The sequence below is a fragment of the Bos indicus genome, chromosome 18 (assembly GCF_029378745.1).
Source record: "Bos indicus isolate NIAB-ARS_2022 breed Sahiwal x Tharparkar chromosome 18, NIAB-ARS_B.indTharparkar_mat_pri_1.0, whole genome shotgun sequence".
Lineage (NCBI taxonomy): Eukaryota > Metazoa > Chordata > Mammalia > Artiodactyla > Bovidae > Bos > Bos indicus.
In genome coordinates, this window is record NC_091777.1 from 48,738,453 (window position 1) to 48,757,415 (window position 18,963).

Genomic DNA, 18,963 nt, shown 5'->3' on the forward strand with positions numbered 1-18,963 from the left:
CCACAAAGGAAAAGACTTCTCAAGCAAACCACAAAAAACTTATGAGGCAGAAAAGGGTGCATTTAATAACATCCAAATAAAGATTTCTTTTAATTGAGGACACTGTGGAACAAATATCAAATGACAGAGAGGAAAAACTATATTTAAAATGTCTAAAATCAATGAAAGGAGCTTCCCTGGTGGTCCGGTAGTTCAGAATCCACCTTCTAATGCAGGGGGCGCCGGTTTGATCCCTGGTTAGGGAACTAAGATCCCACATTCTGCGGAGCAACTACACCTGTGTACTACAACCACTGAGCCCCTGTGCTCTAGGGCCCATGCGCCACAGCTAGAAAAAGCCCGCACGCTGCAACAAAGACCCAGCAAAGCCAAAAATAAAAAAGTAAAATCAATGAGAAGAATATCCAGAATGTATATAAAAAAGGAATAGCTGCAAGTCAGCAAGAGAAAAAGATAGCCACTCTGGTAGAAAACTGGGCAAAGAGGATGAGCAGGTGAGGAGGAGACCCAAAACTCTGACAGGCACCTGAGCAGATGCTAGAAATTATTGGTAAGGGATCAGGGAAGGGCAAATTGAAAGAACGTTGAATCATCCTATCGGTCTGGCAAAAATTAGGACTTGGAAAAATGCCAAGTAGAGGTTGAGACTGTGGGGACCTCGGGACCCTCCTTGTACTGATAGCAGACAGCCATTCCTGAGGGCCACTTGGCACGGAAAGTGAAAGTGTTAGTCATTCAGTCGTGTTCAATTCTTTTCAGCCCCATGGACTGCAGCCCACCAGGCTTCTCTGTCCATGGGATTCTCCAGGCAAGAATAATGGAGTGGGTTGCCATTCCCTTCTCCAGGGGACTTTCCCGACCCAGGGATTGAACCCGGGTCTCCCGCATTGCAGGCAGCTTCTTTACTACCTGAGCCACCAGGGAAGCCCCAACTTGGCAATATGGTCAAATCAAACGTGTACATGGAGCTGTGACCCCCTCACTTAGCTCCTGGATGTGCATCCCTCGGTTCCACTCAGGGACATATACTAGGACGTTCACCACAACATTATTTGGGGAGACCTGGGGGCAACCTGGGTGTTACCTTCCCAGATGAGAGGGTGAATAAACAGAAGCAGACAGTCACGAGAAGGGCCTGCAAAACTCCCACAGGCATAGACAAGGTGTCCACAGAGCAACATGGGTGGGTCCTAAGACACGTAATGATGACTAACAGGAGAAAGAAATGCTATTAATATCTTATGATATAAAGCCCAATGACATAGAATAATTTTCTGTTATATACACAATTCTAAGGAAAATCTTAGATACTTAATATACAAGTGTGCATTAAATAGTGTACAATAGATAAACATATAATTGGTTAACAATTATATTAGCCTAAATATCTAATTTTATAATATGCATTATATCATCCAACGATGTGGTACAAGCTTGTGTGCCATATAGTACAGTTGTATCAGTAAATCGGTATTTATGTAACATGTAGCAGTCTATTATACACAACTCTCTAGGTATCAACATAATTTTATTGAACTGCAAGATATTGTTTTGTATAGCTTAATAGATACCATTTCATGTTAATAATATATTTTTTTCGCTTCACCATATGGTGTGTGGGATTTTAAATCCCTGACCAGGGATCAAATTTGTGCCACCCGCAGTGTAGGTGCAGAGTCCTAACCACTGGACCACCAGGGAAGTCCCAAAAATATATATTTTTAAAATATTTATTTGGCTGCACTGGGTCTTAGTTCCAGAACCTTTTAGTTGTGGCATGCAACTCCTGGATGTGGCATGTGGGATCTAGTTCCCCAACCAGGGATTGAACACTGGGCACCCTGTATTGGGAGCACAAAACCTTAGCTACTGGACCATCAGGGAAATCCCCCAATAATAATTTTAATAGATCCTTAAATCAATCAGTTACCATGTGGTAGGCTCTAATTGGTTTCCTCATGGAATCTTCACAATCCTAAAAGGAGGGAACTATCCCAAATTAATCTAGTGGACAGATGAAGAAACTGAGACCCAGAGGCAAGAAGTTAACTGCCCAGCAGGAGGCCCAGGTGTGTGTGGGATCCTACTTTGGGACTTAAGTCCCCACAGGAGCAGGAAGGAGCTGGTTGCCCCCCTCAGGGTTCCCCAACTTACAAAGCCCAGGGCACTCATCTGCATAAAGGGTGGCCCAACTAGTGGCCATGGGTGGCTCAGGCAGCCCCTGGTGAGATGAGGATTAGTATTCTGGGGGAGGTAGCCTGGCTCTGCTAAAGTGTCTTTTTGCTATAACTAAGAGATTTTATGCAAATAGAGAGACAGTATAGTAAAATGGTTAAGAACCTTGGCTCTGGGTTCAAATTCCTGGCTCAACCTCTGTGTGAGCTTGGGCAGGTTGCTCTACCTCTCTGTGCTCAGCTTATCTGGAAAATGAGCATCATAAAAGTACTGACTTCCCAAGATTATTGTGAGGAATACAGTCATTGCTCAGCACCTGCAGAGGCTTGGTTCCCAGACCCCCTTGGAAAGTCTGTCCCATTTTATATAAATGGTATAGTATTTGCATGTAACTCACATACATCCTCTGCTGCTGCTGCTAAGTCAGTTTAGTCGTGTCTGACTCTGTGCGACCCCATAGACAGCAGCCCACCAGGCTCCACCGTCCCTGGGATTTTCCAGGCAAGAACAATGGAGTGGGTTGCCATTTCCTTCTCCAATGCATGAAAGTGAAAAGGGAAAGTGAAGTCGCTCGGTCGTGTCCGACTCTTCGCGACCCCATGGACTGTAGCCCACCAGGCTCCTCCATCCATGGGATTTTCCAGGCAAGAGTACTGGAGTGGGGTGCCATTGCCTTCTTCACATACATCCTCTGGCAACATTTAAATAATCTTTGTGCGTGTGTGCTAAGTCGCTTCAGTCATGTCTGACTCCTTGCAACCCTATGACCTGTAGCTCGCCAGGCTTCTCCGTCCATGGGATTCTCTAGGCAAGAATACTAGAGTGGGTTGCCATGCCCTCCTCCAGGGGGTCTTCCCGATCCAGGGATCAAACCCAAGTGTCTTATGTCTCCTGCAGTGGCAGGCGGATTCTTTACCACTAGCACCACCTGAGAAGCCCAAATCATCTTTAGATTATTTATAATACCTAATACAGTGTAAATGCTATGGAAATAGTTGTACATACAATGTAAATGCTATGGAAATAGGTGCAGGCCTGTGCCAAATTCAAGTTTTGCTTTTCGGAAACTTCTTGAATTTAAATGCATGCTCAGTCTCTTCAGTCATGTCCGACTCTGTGCAACCCTATGGACTGTAGCCTGCCATGTTCTTCTGTCCATGGGATTCTCCAAGGCAAGAATACTGGAGTGAGTTGCCATGCCCTCCTCCAAGGGATCTTCCCGATGCAGGAATTGAACCCACTGAGTCTCCTGCATCTTCCGCATCACAGGCGGATTCTTTACCGCTGAGCCACCCAGAAAGCCCCTGAATTTAAATATATATATATATATAATTTAAGTATATGTATATAATTTATATACAGTTGGTTGAATCTGCAAATAGGAAACCCACAGGTATGGGGGGCAGCTGTACTTCATTTATTTAGGTCGTGTCCTTAAAACCATGCATGGCAAGGACCACACATGTTCAATTTCCCCTCTAAACAATGTAAATAATGACAGGATTGTTGTGAGAACTAAAAAATGACATGCAGGAACAGGTCCTAGCTCAGGGCCATTAATGCAACAGGTACACAAAAGACATCTGCTCTGGCTAGTACTCCTTCCTCATCAGTTTTTATAGTAGTGATAATGAAGATGAATTTCCTTGTATAGGGAGTTTTTAAATACAATTTTAAAGATTATTTCCATTTACAGTTATTACAAAATATTGGCTATATTACCCATGTTGTATAATGTCCTTGAGCCTGTCTTGCACCCAACAGTTAGTACCTCCTACTCCCCTCCCCTTCATTGCCCCTCCCACCACTAGTAGCCACTAGCTTGTTCTCTGTATTTGTGAACCTTCTTTTTTGTTATATTCACTAGCTTGTCGTATTTTTTAGGTTCCACATGTAAGTGATATCATACAATATTTGCCTTTCTCTGTCTGACTTATTTCGCTTAGCATGCTGCTGCTAAGTCGCTTCAGTTGTGTCCGACTCTGTGCGACCCCATAGACGGCAGCCCACCAGGGTCCTCCATCCCTGGGATTCTCCAGGCAAGAATACTGGAGTGGGTAGCCATTTCATTCGCTTAGCATAATACCATCCAAATCCCTCCATGTTGCTTCAAATGGCAAAATTTCATTCTTTTGTTAATGACTGAATAGTATTCCATTGTGTATATGTACCACATTTTCTTTGTACATTCATCTGATGATGGATAGTTAGGTTGCTTCCATCTCTTGGCAATTGTAAATAATGCTATGAATACTGGGTGCGTGTATTTTTTTTTGAATTAATGGTTTTTTGCTTTTTTCGGATACAAACCCAGGAGTAGAATTGCTGGTTCATACGGTAGTTCTATTTTTAGTTTTCTTAAGAAACTTCCATACTATCTTCCATAGCAGCTTCACATGTATTGGTACAGTTTTAAGTGCTGGAAATAATCTAATTTAATACTTGCAGCAGCCCTGTAAGGTAGGTGCTATTAATATCCTCCTTATTAATTGAGGAAACTAAGCACAGAGAGGTGAAGTGACTTATTCAAGGTCACACAAAGGAGTGGCAAGGCAGGAATTTGGATCCAGCCCGGCATATTCTTAATCATTGTGTGTGATGCTTTCTTTTTAAAAATTTTTAAATTTTCATTATTTATTTATTGGCTGTGCTGGGTCTTTGTTGCTGCATGGACTTCTCTAGTTGTGGCCAGCGGTGGCTACACTCTAGTTGTAATTTGCGGGCTTTTCATTGCAGTGGCTTCTCATTGCAGTGGCTTCTCTTGTTGCAGAGCGTGGGCTCTAAGGAGCGGGTTTCAGTAGTTGCGGCACATTGGCTCAGTAGTTGCAGCTCCCGGGCTTTAAAGTACAGTCTCAGTTGCTGTGACTCATGGACTTAGTTGCTCCGCAGCAGCTGGAATCTTCCTGGACCAGGAATCGAACCCGTGTCTCCTGCCTTGGCAAGCAGAATCTTTACCAGAGCCACCAGGGAAGCCCTGTATGATGCTTTTTAAAGCCAGGAGAACCGGGTGCTCATTCCGACTCTGCTGTGTGACATCAAGCAGGGCCTTCACCACTCAGAGCCTCAGTTTGCTTTCTGTGAAATAAGAGAATGATGGCACTATGGCGTAGAAGGACAGAGGGTAGCTATCTTATAGACACTCCCCCTGAGCTTCCTCACCCCAAGCACACCTTTGGCAGAGGTTTGGAGTCTGCGGGCCGGGCACCGTCTAGGGGCGGGGCCTTGGTCGCCCTGGTCCAATGGGAGCCCGGGGGCGGGGACCTCCTCCCAGCTCTGTCCAGCACACGAGTCCTCCACGCAGTTCCATCTACCCCGCGGGTGCCTCTGGTGTCCCCAGAGGTCTCCGACCCCAGCCCGCCCCCAGCCCACCCGCCCGGCCTTCAGCCCCCTCCTCAGTCCCCGACTTCAGACCGACTTCAGACGCCTCGGGCTTCGACATCATGGGTGACGGAGGAGAGGGCGAGGATGAGGTCCAGTTTCTGCGGACGGTGCGTATCTCTGTGTTGGGATCTCTGGGACTGTCTCTCGGGTCCCTCTGAGTGTCTCTGTCTCTGAACTCTCTGCCCTGATTGCTTGTGGTCACTGAGACTCACGGTATCTTCCTCTATCCCTGTGGGTGACTGTCACTCTTTCTCTTTCTCTCTCAGTCTTCCCCTACCTTCCTTGCCAGAGAACCAGCAGAATTTGGGACTGCAAAATGGGGAGTGGGGGTGTCTTCTGCCACCTTCTCTGACACTAGCAATTTGTCCCAGAGAACAGGGCCGCTGAGAGAGCACCCCCCTCCCACCTCTCTGGAAGCAGGCACTTGGGGAAGGTGGTTCTAATTCCTGAGCTTAATTTAGCTGTCCCCCTCCCCCACCCCCCCCACCTAGCCCTAATTCTCTTCTTGCTTCAGACTCTGACCTATTTAAATTCTTGGGAAGGGGGCTGGTGTGGGTTGACAGACCGAACTCCTTTGAACTCCCAGCCCTGGAGGGTCTCCTGAGGGTCCCTCTGGTTCTGGGTCTTCTTTCTTCCCCCACTTGGTCTTCAGAGGAGGGTCAAATATGGATGCTAATGGTCTCTGGGTGGTGTCTCTCCGGATCTGTCTCTTTGGGTTGTCTGCACCTCTGTCTCTCTCCATCTCTGTCTCCCTGTCTCTGGCTTTGTTCTTCAGCTTCAGGCCATCTGCGTTTCACACTGCGTCTTCAGTGTCAAAGACTGTGTCTCTCCCCGCATTTCTGATCCTTGGCTGGCAGAGGGTGGGGGGGGGGGCAGGGCAGGGTACTGGAACAACAGGTGTCCCTCCCAGAATAGACCGTTTTTCTGGGGCCTGGGCAGGGGACAGGGAGAGAGGATGGAGGAGGGGCTGCCCATCTCAGAGTCCTTCCCATTTTTCCTCCCAGTGGTTCTGCTTGGTGTAGGGGTGTGAGGAGGGGAGGGGACGTTCTCAGTCCTGGGCCAGGTCTGCTGATCCTGCACTAGCCCTTCCCCACCCGCTCCCGGCCCTGGGAAATGCTGACACAGCATTCCGGCCCCAGAATAGGGCCCTGGTGAGCCAGCTCTGGTTTCCTGGGAGGGAGGAACAGCTGGGGCTGGTAGTGAAGGATGGGGACAGCTGGACATTCGGCCACGGGAGGAGGCCTAGCTTCACCCTAGACGCTTGCCCCAGCCCCAGCCCCTTAGCAGACATCATGGGTTGGGCTCTGCCCTGCTCCCCAGCCCTAATAAGACCATGGCCATGGCTATGAGCCCTTGAGCAGCCACTCTATGTCAGGCGCCATGCCCAGGGCCTCAACCTCCAGAGGCATCTAATTATATCCTTGCCGCTCTATCTTCTGAGGTAGGGCCCTATCTTTATCTCCCTGGGAGTTTTGAGGGAAACCGAGGCCTGAGTGGCAGAGTCACTGACCAAGGTCAAGGCCAGGAAGTGTCATCTCTGGATGCCCCTGGGTACAGCTCTCCTGCTTTCACAAGAGGAAAACTGGACTCTGACTTGCCTGGGTAGTCAGCATTGGGTTCTAGAGGCTTGGCCTTGGCATCTCTTGGCCCCAGACTGGGTCCATTTTACTGAACTTTTTTGAGGTTATCAGGTGATTTTCTCAAACTCTCATCCCACTGGTAAGAAATATATTTTATATTGCAACCCAGTACATGCATCTATACACATGTATTATAAAAAGTCAACTTTGTTGAGTTATAATTGACAGGCAATAAATTGTACCCATTTTAGGTGTTATAGTTGACAAGCTGTACATGCCCATGTAACCATTATCATAATCAAGACATAGGATATTTCCTTTACCCCAGAAAGTTCTGTTGGGCTCTTTTCAGTAATCATCCTGGCCATCTGCTTTATGTCACCATAGATTCCATTAGTCACTAACCAGTGTTTTGTGTAAAGTATATGCTCATTTGTCTTGCTTCTTTTGCACACTGTAATATTTTTGACATTAATCTATGTAGCATGTATTAAGAATTCATTCCTTTTTTGTTGCTAAGTATTCCTTTGTGAATATGCTGCAATTTGTTTATCGGTTCACCTGCTGATGGACATTGGGTTGCCTCCAGTTCATGATATTATGCTCAAATTAGGTGCACTCACACACGCCTATTTTTAACTGAAACAAGTTTCATAAAATGTAGGTAGCCCTTAGAACACGAGGGGCATGCTGCTATTTTCTGTTCTTGCTCTACTTTTATTTCACTTTTTAAGCATGATGGCCATGGTTCCCAAATTCCTTTCATTTCCTTCTGATGCGTGGCAACATCCAGCCCTGCGCAGGCTGGGATTCATCAAAGCTTGGCCCAGGTCAGAACCTCCTGGGGGCTGGCTAATGGTCCAGATTCCCCGCTGACCCCAGAGCTACTGAATCAGGCTCTTGGTGTTGAGGGGGAGAGTAGGGCAGCTAGGAAGTTGCCTTTTTAACCAGCCTCCTCCCACTTCATTCTGATGCAGGAGAAAGTTAGAGAATCATTGGCATAGGGATTAGGCTCCCTGTCTCTGGTTTACATCTTGATTTTGACATCTTCCTGTTTCCTAACTTTAGGCAAGTGATTTTTATTTTTCTTTCTGAGCCTCAATTTCCCAGTCTGGAAAATGAGTACAAAAATATGTACCCTAAGGGTTCAAGGGGTACATGCAAATATGCCTCTGAGCTTATCTCCCACTTTCTCCTTTACTCTTGAAGACAGCACCACCAGGCTGTCTCCCTTGCTTTTTCTATTTTTTTAATTATTCATTTATTTGGCTGCACCAGGTCTTAGTTGCAGCATGTGGGATCTAGCTCCCAGACCAGGGATCAAACCTTGGGCCCCCTGTTATTGGAAGCACAGAGTCTTAGCCACTGGACCACCAAGGAAGTCCCTCCTTTGCTTTTTCTGAACACTCTCAGCCCCAGGCCTTTGCACAGGCTGCCTCCTCTTCCTGGAACATTCTTCCTCCAGAGATGATCAGGCCTGATTCTTTCTTGTTATTCAGACAAGGTTCAGCTCAAATGTCATCTCTTTGCAGAGGCAGTCACTTCACCCCCCTCACTGATGTCATCTCTACCCCAAGAGCCACTCACTTACATCACCCTGAGTTATTTTTTCCATAGCACTTATTACTGAAATTAAAATTATAAATTGATTCACCTGTTTTTTTTCTTCACTGAGCAGCATGCAGGATCTTAGGTTCCCAGACCAGGGATTGAACCCATGCCCCCTGCAGTGGAAGCATGGAGCCTTAACCACTAGACCACCAGGAAGTCCCTGATTCACCTGTTCATTACATCTCCCATAAGGATGTCAGTTCCACAGCCAGGGATTTTGCCTGCTTTATTTGCTGTTTTATATCCACACGTAGTCAGTGTCTAGCACAGAGCAGATGCTCAGTGTTTATTAGATGCATGTAAAGCCCTGAGCATGAAGTCTAGCAGACAGCATGTGCTTGATAAATGCAAACCATACGATCCTTTTGAATAGATAGCATACGCCCGGATGTCGGGGTTGGGGGTTATAGAACAGGGTAGTCCTGGGGCTCCTCCTCCCAGGCTGGATAGAAAGAAAGAGGGCTGTCTGTGGGGAGTGAAGCCCAGGATTTGCTGGAAGGACTAGGGGCTGTGTGACTTCCAGCAGGATGCCTAACCTCCTTGAACCTATTTCCTTGGCTGTAAAATGGAATAATCACTGCCTTACTTGGTGGTTAAACACTGAAGTCTCCATCAGTATTTCCCCCCCATCAGTTGTGATTGAAACCTCTGTCAGTAAAAATGTTGAGCATGCCCCTAAGTACATTTATATTAGTTATAAATGTAATATAGGCTACTCAACTAACATATCAAGAAGTAGTCTAGTGTTCTAAGAGTGAGGCATATTGGGAATTCCCTAGAGGTCCAGGGCTTTCACTGCCAAGGGCCTGGGTTTGAATGGGAAAAAAAAAAAAAAAGCAGTGTGTGGCATATAGAGCCGCAGCATTGGGATCAAATCTCAGCTGTGTCATATTCCGGCTGTGTGACCTCAGGCAAGTCACTTCACCTCTCTGGGCCATGTTTCCACAGGTTCAAATACTAGGACTTATCTCAGAAGGTTGTTTATTTTACCTACATTTTAAATTTATTTCAAGCTTAGAGAAAAGTTGTGAGGTTAGCTCAAAGGACTTCCATGTAGCCTTCAGTCATTTTCCCCAGATGTTAAGATGCGTTCCCTTCCCTTCTCCTTCTCCCTCTCTCCAAATGTCTTTTCCTAAACTGTTTGAGAGTAGGTTGTGGACATGATAACCTTAACTCCTAAATCCTTCAGTGTCTGATTCTTAAAAAACAAGGGCTCTCTCTTACAAAGGGGAAGATGATGGCTCAGATGGTGAAGAATCCACCTGCAATGCTGGAGACCTGGATTTGATTCTTGGGTTGGCAAAATCCCCTGGAGAAGGGAATGACAATTCACTTCAGTATTCTTGCCTGGAGAATCTCATGGACAGAGGAGCCTGACAGACTACAGTCCATGGGGCCTCAAAGAATCAGATAGAACTTAGCACCTAACACTTGGTTATTGTTGGTGGTCTCTCACAAAACCACAGCACAGTTATCAAAATCAGATTTCATGGGAACTTCGCTGGTGGTCCAGTGGTTAAAACTCCACGATTTCAATGCAGGTGACATGGGTTTGATCCCTGGTTGGGGAACTAAGATTCCACATGCTGTGCAGCATGGCCAAAAAATAAATAAAAATCAGGAGATTTACTATGGCTGTGATACCATCATCTAATTCACAGGCTGTACTCACCTGTCACCAGCTGTCTCTATACCATCTTTACATCTATACTCCCCTTTATCCAGGATCCAGTCCAGGCTCTGGCACTGCATTCAAGAGTCACTAGGCAGCACTCCTTAAATGATAACTACTATTAAAACAACACACAAAAGAAAAGTTAGAGAACACTGAGCTTAAAAGCCATTTAACTCCAGGTGCCCATATTTCCCATCCTTGTGGACCCCCACATGGGAGTCCTCTGGAGCCACTTGGCGTGGGTGCGTGCTAAGTCGCTTCAGTCGTGTCCAGATCTTTGCAACCCCATGGACTGTAGCCCGCCAGGCTCCTCTGCCCATGAGATTGCCCATGATTCCAGGCAAGAATACTGGAATAGGTTGTCATGCCCTACTCTAGGTGATCTTCCGGACCCAGGGATAGAACCCGTGTCTCTTACGTCTCCTGCTTTGGCAGGCAGGTTCTTTACCAGGGCGCCACCTGGGAAGTCCGGAGACCGTTAGACTGGAGTTCAAATACCAGTTCCTCCTCTTATCAACCATCTGGCCTTGGACAGGCCAGGTCCCCTCATTGAGCCTCAGTTTCCATATTTTAACACTGGGATGACACTGGCTCGGATCTCATGGGGATTTTAGAAGCGTGCAGCGCCCTCAACACGAGCCCCTACTGGATAGCTGGCGAGGGTGGGCGTTACTAGCAGTATCTTTTTCACGAGAGGAAGGGGTGGACCGGGGGGCGGTGTCCTGGGGCGGCGCCGCCCCTGATGCTCCGCCCGCCCCCAGGACGACGAGGTGGTCCTGCAGTGCAACGCCACGGTGCTCAAGGAGCAGCTCAAGCTCTGCCTGGCCGCCGAGGGCTTCGGCAACCGCCTCTGCTTCCTGGAGCCCACCAGCAACGCCCAGGTCTGTGCGGGACAAAGGGAGAGGGGGTCTGACGAGCAGAGAGGCTGGGACCTGAAGAAAGGGGTCTGGGGGGGGGGGTCTGGAGAGGGGGTGCTCTCCCCACGAGGGAAAGGGGCGAGGTCTGGGGTGGGCGGAGGTCTGAAAAGAGCGGGGCGGAGGGTCTTCAATCCAAGGCAGAAGGGCTGGGAGGGTCAGGGGGTGCTAGCAGGGGGCTGACTAGGGAGGGGGCTGGAGGTTGGAGAAGTGGAGGGAGTTTGGGGTCTGAGCCTGAGGTGTACTCAGGATCTAAGGGAGGAGGTGACCTGGGGGGATGGGGTTGGGGCTGGGAGAGGGAGGGGATCTGGAGACTGACGGAGGACGCGGCCGGGGGCCTGAGGTGCCTGGGGTGGGAGGCTCAGGGGGGCGGCGTGAATCCGTGACCGCCGTTGTCTGAGGGAGGGGCAGGAGCTAGGCCTGTCTGCTGGTGATGGCGGGAGGTGGGGGTTCTCTGCGGGGAGGGCCAGGAGGAGGCTCCAGGGTTGGAATGGGCGCAGTGTGTCTGCCGGGGCCGGGGCGGGGCGGGGGGATGAGGCCTCCTATGAGATTAGGTGGGGTGTGGAAACTTCTGTGAGGTTCGGGCGGGATAAAAGAGTGTGCAGGAGGAGGAAAACAGGTATTTCCCGGGATGTTGGCGCGGATGTGGGGTGTCTGAAGTGGACGGCAGAGGGCAGGGCTTCTTGGAGGGTTGGGGTCAGGTCTGGGTCTCTAAGGAGTGTAGGTATTTCGATTAGGGGCAGGGGGTGCACCAGCACTTTGGAGCTTTCAGGGCCCCGTTCACCTCTCCCTACCCGCCCCGCCCCCCAGAATGTGCCCCCCGATCTGGCCATCTGTTGCTTTGTCCTGGAGCAGTCCCTGTCTGTCCGAGCCCTACAGGAGATGCTGGCCAACACCGTGGAGGCCGGCGTGGAGGTGAGGCTCCCCCAGGCGGGATGGGTGGTGGGGACAGATGGGAAGACCTGGGGGTCATTTACCGTCCTCTCTTCTTCCTCTCTCTGCCCTGCCCCCCGCAGGCCCTCAATTTGGATAAGTGGGTAGGTCTGGCCTTGGGTGTCATCTGTTCTTGCCACCTCTCCTGACCCCAGGCCTGCCTCTTGGGCTCACATCCTGCACACAGGGGTTGGGGGTCTCCCCCACCCCAGTTGTCAAGGTCTGTGGAGCCCAGAAAAGGCCAGGCAGGCAGGAAGGAAGGGGTGGAGGCTTTTGAGCCCCCTGTTCCCCCACCTGTTCCTTCCTCCTCTTTTCCTTTCCTCCAACCCCGCTCCCAGCTCTTCTCCGCATGGGACCTCTCCCCTCATCACCTCCTGCCGCCCCAAGTGTGGGTCCCCTCTGGTCCAGGAGTGGGTCCGCCATGTGATCACGTGGCCCCATCACATGGCCCCCTCAGAGCATGGGCATGTGATGGGCATGTGATAGGGGCATGATGCCTTCAAGCACCTGGGTGTACCCACCCCTCCAAGAGGGGCTGAGTCTCCTTGTGCCCAGGGGTGAGGGGGTGGTGGAAGCACAGGGCAGGTCTCTATGGACGATGCTGCAATGTAACAACTGGCAGGACAGTACCGGTGCACAGACGTGTTATGACGGTGACAGCAGAGGGGCCAAGGTCCGTGGAACATGAGATACGGGGCTTCCCTGAGTGACCCTAGGAATCTGAACCTCTGGAAGAGGGGTTCAGCTCCCTGGGTGACTTTGGGGCCTGGCTAACAAGTTGAAGGAGGCGAGGAGGACAGAGTGGGCTTTGGGGAATATAAAACACCCCATCCACAGGCTTCTCAGAGACCAGATGCTGCTTCCCTGGGGAAGCAGGGAAGCTGAGGCAGAAAATCTGTTTCTGGTCTAAGCTGAGTTTTCTTCGAATCCAGGCCTGAGAATGGTGTTTTCTGGGGAGCATATTCCCCCCTGGTAGGCCAGATGTTTCGGGGGGCCCTGTTCTCACTCTGTGCCCTCTGTGCCCCCACAGTCGTCCCAGGGTGGGGGACACAGGACACTCCTGTATGGCCATGCCATCCTGCTCCGGCACGCGCACAGCGGCATGGTGAGTGCATCCAGGAGGGGGCGGGGCAGGGGGTGAGGGGGCAATGCCCGCCAGGAGGCTGACTCCCTGCTCCAACCCTAGTACCTGAGCTGCCTCACCACCTCTCGCTCCATGACTGACAAGCTGGCCTTTGACGTAGGACTTCAGGAGGATGCAATAGGTATAGGGGCTGGAGGCAGGGGGTGTGATGGGGACACCGCAGGCAACGAGTTGGGGTGCAGGTCTGCACCCTAGACCTTTGGAACTGAGAGTCTTGGGGTGTGGATAGACATATTCTGGACAGAGGGACTTGGGTAGACGTGGGGGAACTCTAGGCAGAGAGTCTGAGGGTGGGAATGGGAAACTGAGGCAGAAGTAATAGGAGAATTTGGGGAGGAGGGTTTGGAAGGCTTCGTGTCTGGGAATACCTTGAGGAAGAGCACTGTTACCTGGAAAATTCCATGGACAGAGGAGCCTGGTGGGCTACAGTCCAGGGGATCGCAAAGAGTCGGACATGACTGAGTGACTGAGCACACACGCACACACATTCAGAGAGCCTTTCCCACCCCCGCCCATAGGAGAGGCCTGTTGGTGGACGACGCACCCAGCCTCCAAGCAAAGGTCAGAAGGAGAGAAGGTCCGAGTTGGCGATGACCTCATTCTTGTCAGTGTCTCCTCCGAGCGCTATCTGGTGAGCAGTCCCTCCCCCACCACAGCACCTACTGTGCCCCGGGGCTGGGGGTCATGGGATCCACCCCATCTCCTCATCATGGGTTTGCTTGGTCTCTGGCCCAGTGTCCTGACTCCCAGTTTCCGGTTTCCATCCAGTTTCTGGTTTCTGATGCCCCATTTCCTGACTTGATCCCCGTTTCCTGATCTGTGACCTCTAATTTTCTGTCTGCCCATTTCTTGGCTTCCACTTTGGTTTCTGACTGACTCTGGAACTATTGTTCACACCCTATCATCTCTGACCCCTACATCCTGGTGGCCTCCAGCACCTGTCGACAGCCAGTGGGGAGCTCCAGGTTGACGCCTCTTTCATGCAGACACTGTGGAACATGAACCCCATCTGCTCTGGCTGTGAAGAGGGTGAGGACCCCAGGCTTCTAGACCCTAAGCAGATACCCCCAAATCAGACCTCCAACCTCACTCCTCAGACCCCATCTCTAGATCTCCCAATTATAACCCTCACTTAGATCTCCAACTGACCCCAAGTCTGAGACTCTAGAGCTCAAATCTCCAAACTGATTGTCAGATTCTAAATTCAGACTGCAAAGCTTAGATGCCAAACTCAAGTCCTAGAGGTCAGACCCCTAAACTCAGATCCAAAGCTTTAAACATTAAATTTGGAGCTTATCTCTTAGACTCAAAGCCTCTAAAGGCAAGCACAAGCTTATCCCTCAACCCCCAAAACCAGCCCCCCAAATTCAAACTCAGATCTCCAATCTAAGACCCCTAATTCAGACTCAAACTCAGCCAATCAACCTCAAACCTCCAACTTTAACCTTAAATCTCCAATACCATCTCCTAGTTCAGACTGCCATGCTAAGACCCTGAATAAACTGGCCCTAAAACTTTGACCCCAAATCTCACACATCAAACCTCAGGGCCTTAAGCCAGACCCAAGCTGAGACTCAAGTCACAGATAACAAAATTCAGGCCTTAATCTCAGACCCTCAAATCCACCAACTTGTAACTACAAAGCTCGTATCTCCCCAGACTCACACCCAAAAGTTAAAACTTTCAAACCTCAGACCTCAAACCTCAGATACTAGCCTCAGACCTCCAAAGTAACACTCAAAATTCAGATCCCAACTTCAGATCCAGCCATTGTACTTCTAAACCCAGGCCCCAAAGCAAGCCCTGGAACTCAGACCCCAGTGTCAGGGAATATTAGACCCAAATCTCTGATGACGTTTTCTGACCCAACGTCAAAAATCCAAACTCAGACCTTTAAACCCCAGACCTGCAAACCTGCCAACCTCAGCCCCACACACCCAGACTGCCAAAATTATATCCCCCACCTCAGACCCCAAATCTCATGCCCCCAGCTCAGGCCTCAAACTGAGCCCAAATCTCAGACTACCACTTTGTACCTTCAAACTCAGATGAAGGGGGGTCTCAGATTGCAGACCCCCAAACCCGGCCCCCAGCTTCCCACAGGGCAGAAGGAAGGCCCCCGGTTTTGGTTCCAGACCTTTTGGGGGCTCCAGCTCCCCGTGACCACCTGCCCTTGCTTCTCGTCCAGGCTATGTGACCGGTGGCCATGTCCTCCGCCTCTTTCATGGACACATGGATGAATGTCTGACCATTTCCCCTGCTGACAGTGATGACCAGCGCAGGTCTGGGCTTGGGGACAAGAGGGTCTGGGGTCTTGGGGCTGGAGGTGGGGTGGCAGAGTTTGGCTGGGGGACTGGACCCTGAACCCTTGACCTTGCTGTCTTCCATGTACGCAGACTTGTCTACTATGAGGGGGGATCTGTGTGTACCCACGCCCGCTCCCTCTGGAGACTGGAACCACTGAGAATCAGGTACAGGTCGGGTTGGGGGAGGCAGGCTGCAGGGGGGGTGTGAGGGGTTCCTGGGGGGCCTGGGAGGAGAAGAGGGTTTTGGAGGAAGAGCTGAGGAAGAGACTGGAGGGTTCTGAGGGAAAATCTGGGGTCCCTAAGGGAGTAATGAAGGTCCTTAGGGGTCTTGGGGGTGGTGAGGGTTCCTGAGGGAGAGATCGGGGGTCCTGACTGAAACTGTGGGAAGTGGAGGGGAGAAAATGACAGATCTGGGAAACTTGGGTGCACCAGAATTATCTGGGGAAGCTCTGAGGAAGCGATGAGGGCTTGAGAGAAGTTTGGGGTTCCTGAGGGAGACCTGGGGGTCCTAAGAAAGATCTGAGGGCTCGGAGGAAGGCCTGGGGCCCCCTGGAACAGGGTAGAGGGCTTGAGAAGGTTTCAACAAAGACTGTGGTGTCCACTGGGAGAACTGGGGGGCCCTCTGACCCCCACCTCGTCCTTACCCTTTGCAGTTGGAGCGGGAGCCACCTGCGCTGGGGCCAGCCGCTCCGCATCCGGCATGTCACCACTGGGCGGTACCTGGCGCTCGTTGAGGACCAGGGCCTCATGGTGGTTGACGCCAGCAAGGCCCACACCAAGGCCACCTCCTTCTGCTTCCGCGTCTCCAAGGTTGGTGCAATCAGGATGCCCGCGCTCACCTGGAGCTCTAAATTCCACTCCAGCCCCACCTCACACTTTGCAATCTCTTGTCGGAGGCGGGGGTTCCCCATTAAACTCACAGGCAGAGGAGGCTGACCTCTGACCCTTGCCCCTGTAGGAGAAACTGGATACGGCTCCCAAGCGGGACGTGGAGGGCATGGGCCCCCCGGAAATCAAGTATGGGGAGTCACTGTGCTTCGTGCAGCACGTGGCCTCAGGCTTGTGGCTCACCTATGCTGCCCCAGACCCCAAGGCCCTGCGACTTGGTGTGCTCAAGAAAAAGGTGGGTGCCTGGAATGGGGAGGGATGGGCTGCAGGAAGGGGACTGGGGGTGGTCATGCTTGGACCTTCAGGGTTTGAGCATGGGATTGAGAGAAAGAAAGGCTGAGAGAGAAACTGAGATTGAGAGACACAGGAAAAAAGAAATTTTATATATTTAGTGGGAGGGAGGTTCAAGAGGGAGGGGAAATATGTATGCTTATGGCTGATTTTCATTGTTGTATGGCAGAAATCAATGCAGCACTGTAAAGCAATTATCCTCCAATTAAAAATAAATTAAAAAAGAATGAAAATAAAGTGAAACATTTTGGAGGATTTTGTCAAATTATACTAAAAGCTAAAAAGATATGTCCTTTGGCATAAATAATTCTGATGTTAGACATTTATCATAAGGGAATCAATTGGATAATTGTACAAAGATTTGGGTATATTTATCAATGTAAATGTCCAGTTAAAAAAGAATATATATATATATGAAGAGAGAGAGAAATATAGACAGACATGAAGACATAAAAATAGAGAAAGATAGACAGAAATAAGAAAAGACAGAGATGGAAAGAAAAAGATGGACAGTAACAAACTGAGAATAATATTCAACCAAGTATTGAGTAGCCCAGTTGTTCTGGATGTATATGTGGAAAAATAGGCAAGCTAGATTGACCTGTTCCCTGCCTTCCCCATGCTCAGACACTGGCTAACGTCTCTAATGAAGTACATAGTTTTACAACCGAACAGTAGGAAAGCTATTAATACTTTTGATAGAGGGAACAGCATGTGCAAAGGCCCTGAGGTTGGGAATGAAGTTGGTCTGTTGCAGTCACAGAAAGGAGATCTAGTTTGGCTGGAGGAGAGTGAGCAAGGGGTGGATTATAGAGATGAGGGCAGAGAGGGGATGGGAACAGATTGTGTAGGGCCTTGTGGGCTGTGGTGATGGAGGTGTGGGGGGTGGGGAATCTTGACTTTTACCCTGTATGAGATGGAGCCACAAGAGAGTTTTGAGCAGGCCTGGGGGTGACCTGATTAAGGGTCACAGGGTTCCTGAGCTGCTTGTGGGAACAGACTATGGGAGTGAGCAGAGCTGGAGGAGGGAGATGGGGCGGGAGGGGGCAGGTGGGGGATAACAGTGGACAACATAGGGGTTTCTGTGGAATGAGGAAAGGCGGAAGAGCCTGGTTGTATTTTGAGGGCAGAGCCAACTGGATTTTCTGACAGATTGGATATCAGGGTCAAAGGGATAGGGATTAAGGATGAGGCCATTATTTTTGCCCTTTTTGTCCTGAGCAGCTGGAAGGAGGGAAGTGCCATTAAGCGAGTCAGGGACAGCCAAGTGTCAGTTCAGGAGAACAGGCCCCAGTGCCGAGAATAGAGACATGCAATAGACTTGCTAACGGAATAATTGGGAAGACCAGAGTGGCACCTGTTTGTAAAAAAAAGTGAGGACTGAAGTTGGAGATACAAGAGCAGAGGATTTAGAGACAGGCCTGGACCAGAGAAGAGAATGTGGGAGTTGTTGGCAAGTGGATGATATTTAAAGTTGCTGGACTGGGTGGGGTCCTGGACTGGGAGGTCAGCTCAGGGGAAAGCCAGCTGCCATGATGGGCTCACCTTCCAGAAAGGTGTGCAGGCATTCTGTCTGGGACATGTTAGGTTTGGGGTGCACTAGGGCTTTCTGATGGGGGGGGGATGTTAAATAAATAGGAGATACAAATGGAGAGGGTCTGGCCTGGACAAGATAGAGACAGAGAGGGAGAGAGTGAAAATCAAAGAGGGACCGAAAGAGAGAAAGAAGACAGATGCTTGGACTTACCTGGTGGTCCAGTGATTAGGAATCCACCTGCAGATGCAGGGGACATGGGTTGGATCCCTGGTCTGGGAAGATCCCATGTGCCTTGGGGCAACAAAATCCAGGCACCACAACTACTGAAGCCTGCACTCCTTGACTTTGTGCTCCACAACAAGAGAAGCCACCGCAACGAGAAGCCCACACACTACAGTGAAGACCTAACACAGCCAAAACTAATAAATAAATAAAATTAAAAAGAGAAAGAGGCAGAGAGAGAGAGATAGAGACAGAGAGGGAGGGAGGGAGAAAGAGACAGTGTGGGATAGACATGAGAGAGAGAGA

At 50.0% G+C, this 18,963-nt stretch overlaps 1 protein-coding gene across 5 annotated transcripts in view; it reads left to right on the forward strand.

The window, feature by feature from the left end:
* Window positions 1-5,516: 5,516 nt before the first annotated feature.
* The window catches only part of RYR1 (ryanodine receptor 1), a 128,709-nt gene continuing 115,262 nt past the window's right edge, over window positions 5,517-18,963 (forward strand). For all 5 annotated transcript variants that reach the window (XM_070770967.1, XM_070770970.1, XM_070770968.1 and 2 more), the window contains exons 1-11: window positions 5,517-5,663; window positions 11,184-11,303; window positions 12,147-12,251; window positions 13,300-13,374; window positions 13,456-13,534; window positions 13,932-14,044; window positions 14,349-14,442; window positions 15,602-15,695; window positions 15,810-15,884; window positions 16,373-16,529; window positions 16,678-16,842. In XM_070770967.1, coding sequence (XP_070627068.1) covers window positions 5,616-5,663; window positions 11,184-11,303; window positions 12,147-12,251; window positions 13,300-13,374; window positions 13,456-13,534; window positions 13,932-14,044; window positions 14,349-14,442; window positions 15,602-15,695; window positions 15,810-15,884; window positions 16,373-16,529; window positions 16,678-16,842 — 1,125 coding nt within the window. In that variant the 5' untranslated portion in view covers window positions 5,517-5,615. The remainder of the gene's footprint in view (window positions 5,664-11,183; window positions 11,304-12,146; window positions 12,252-13,299; window positions 13,375-13,455; window positions 13,535-13,931; window positions 14,045-14,348; window positions 14,443-15,601; window positions 15,696-15,809; window positions 15,885-16,372; window positions 16,530-16,677; window positions 16,843-18,963) is intronic.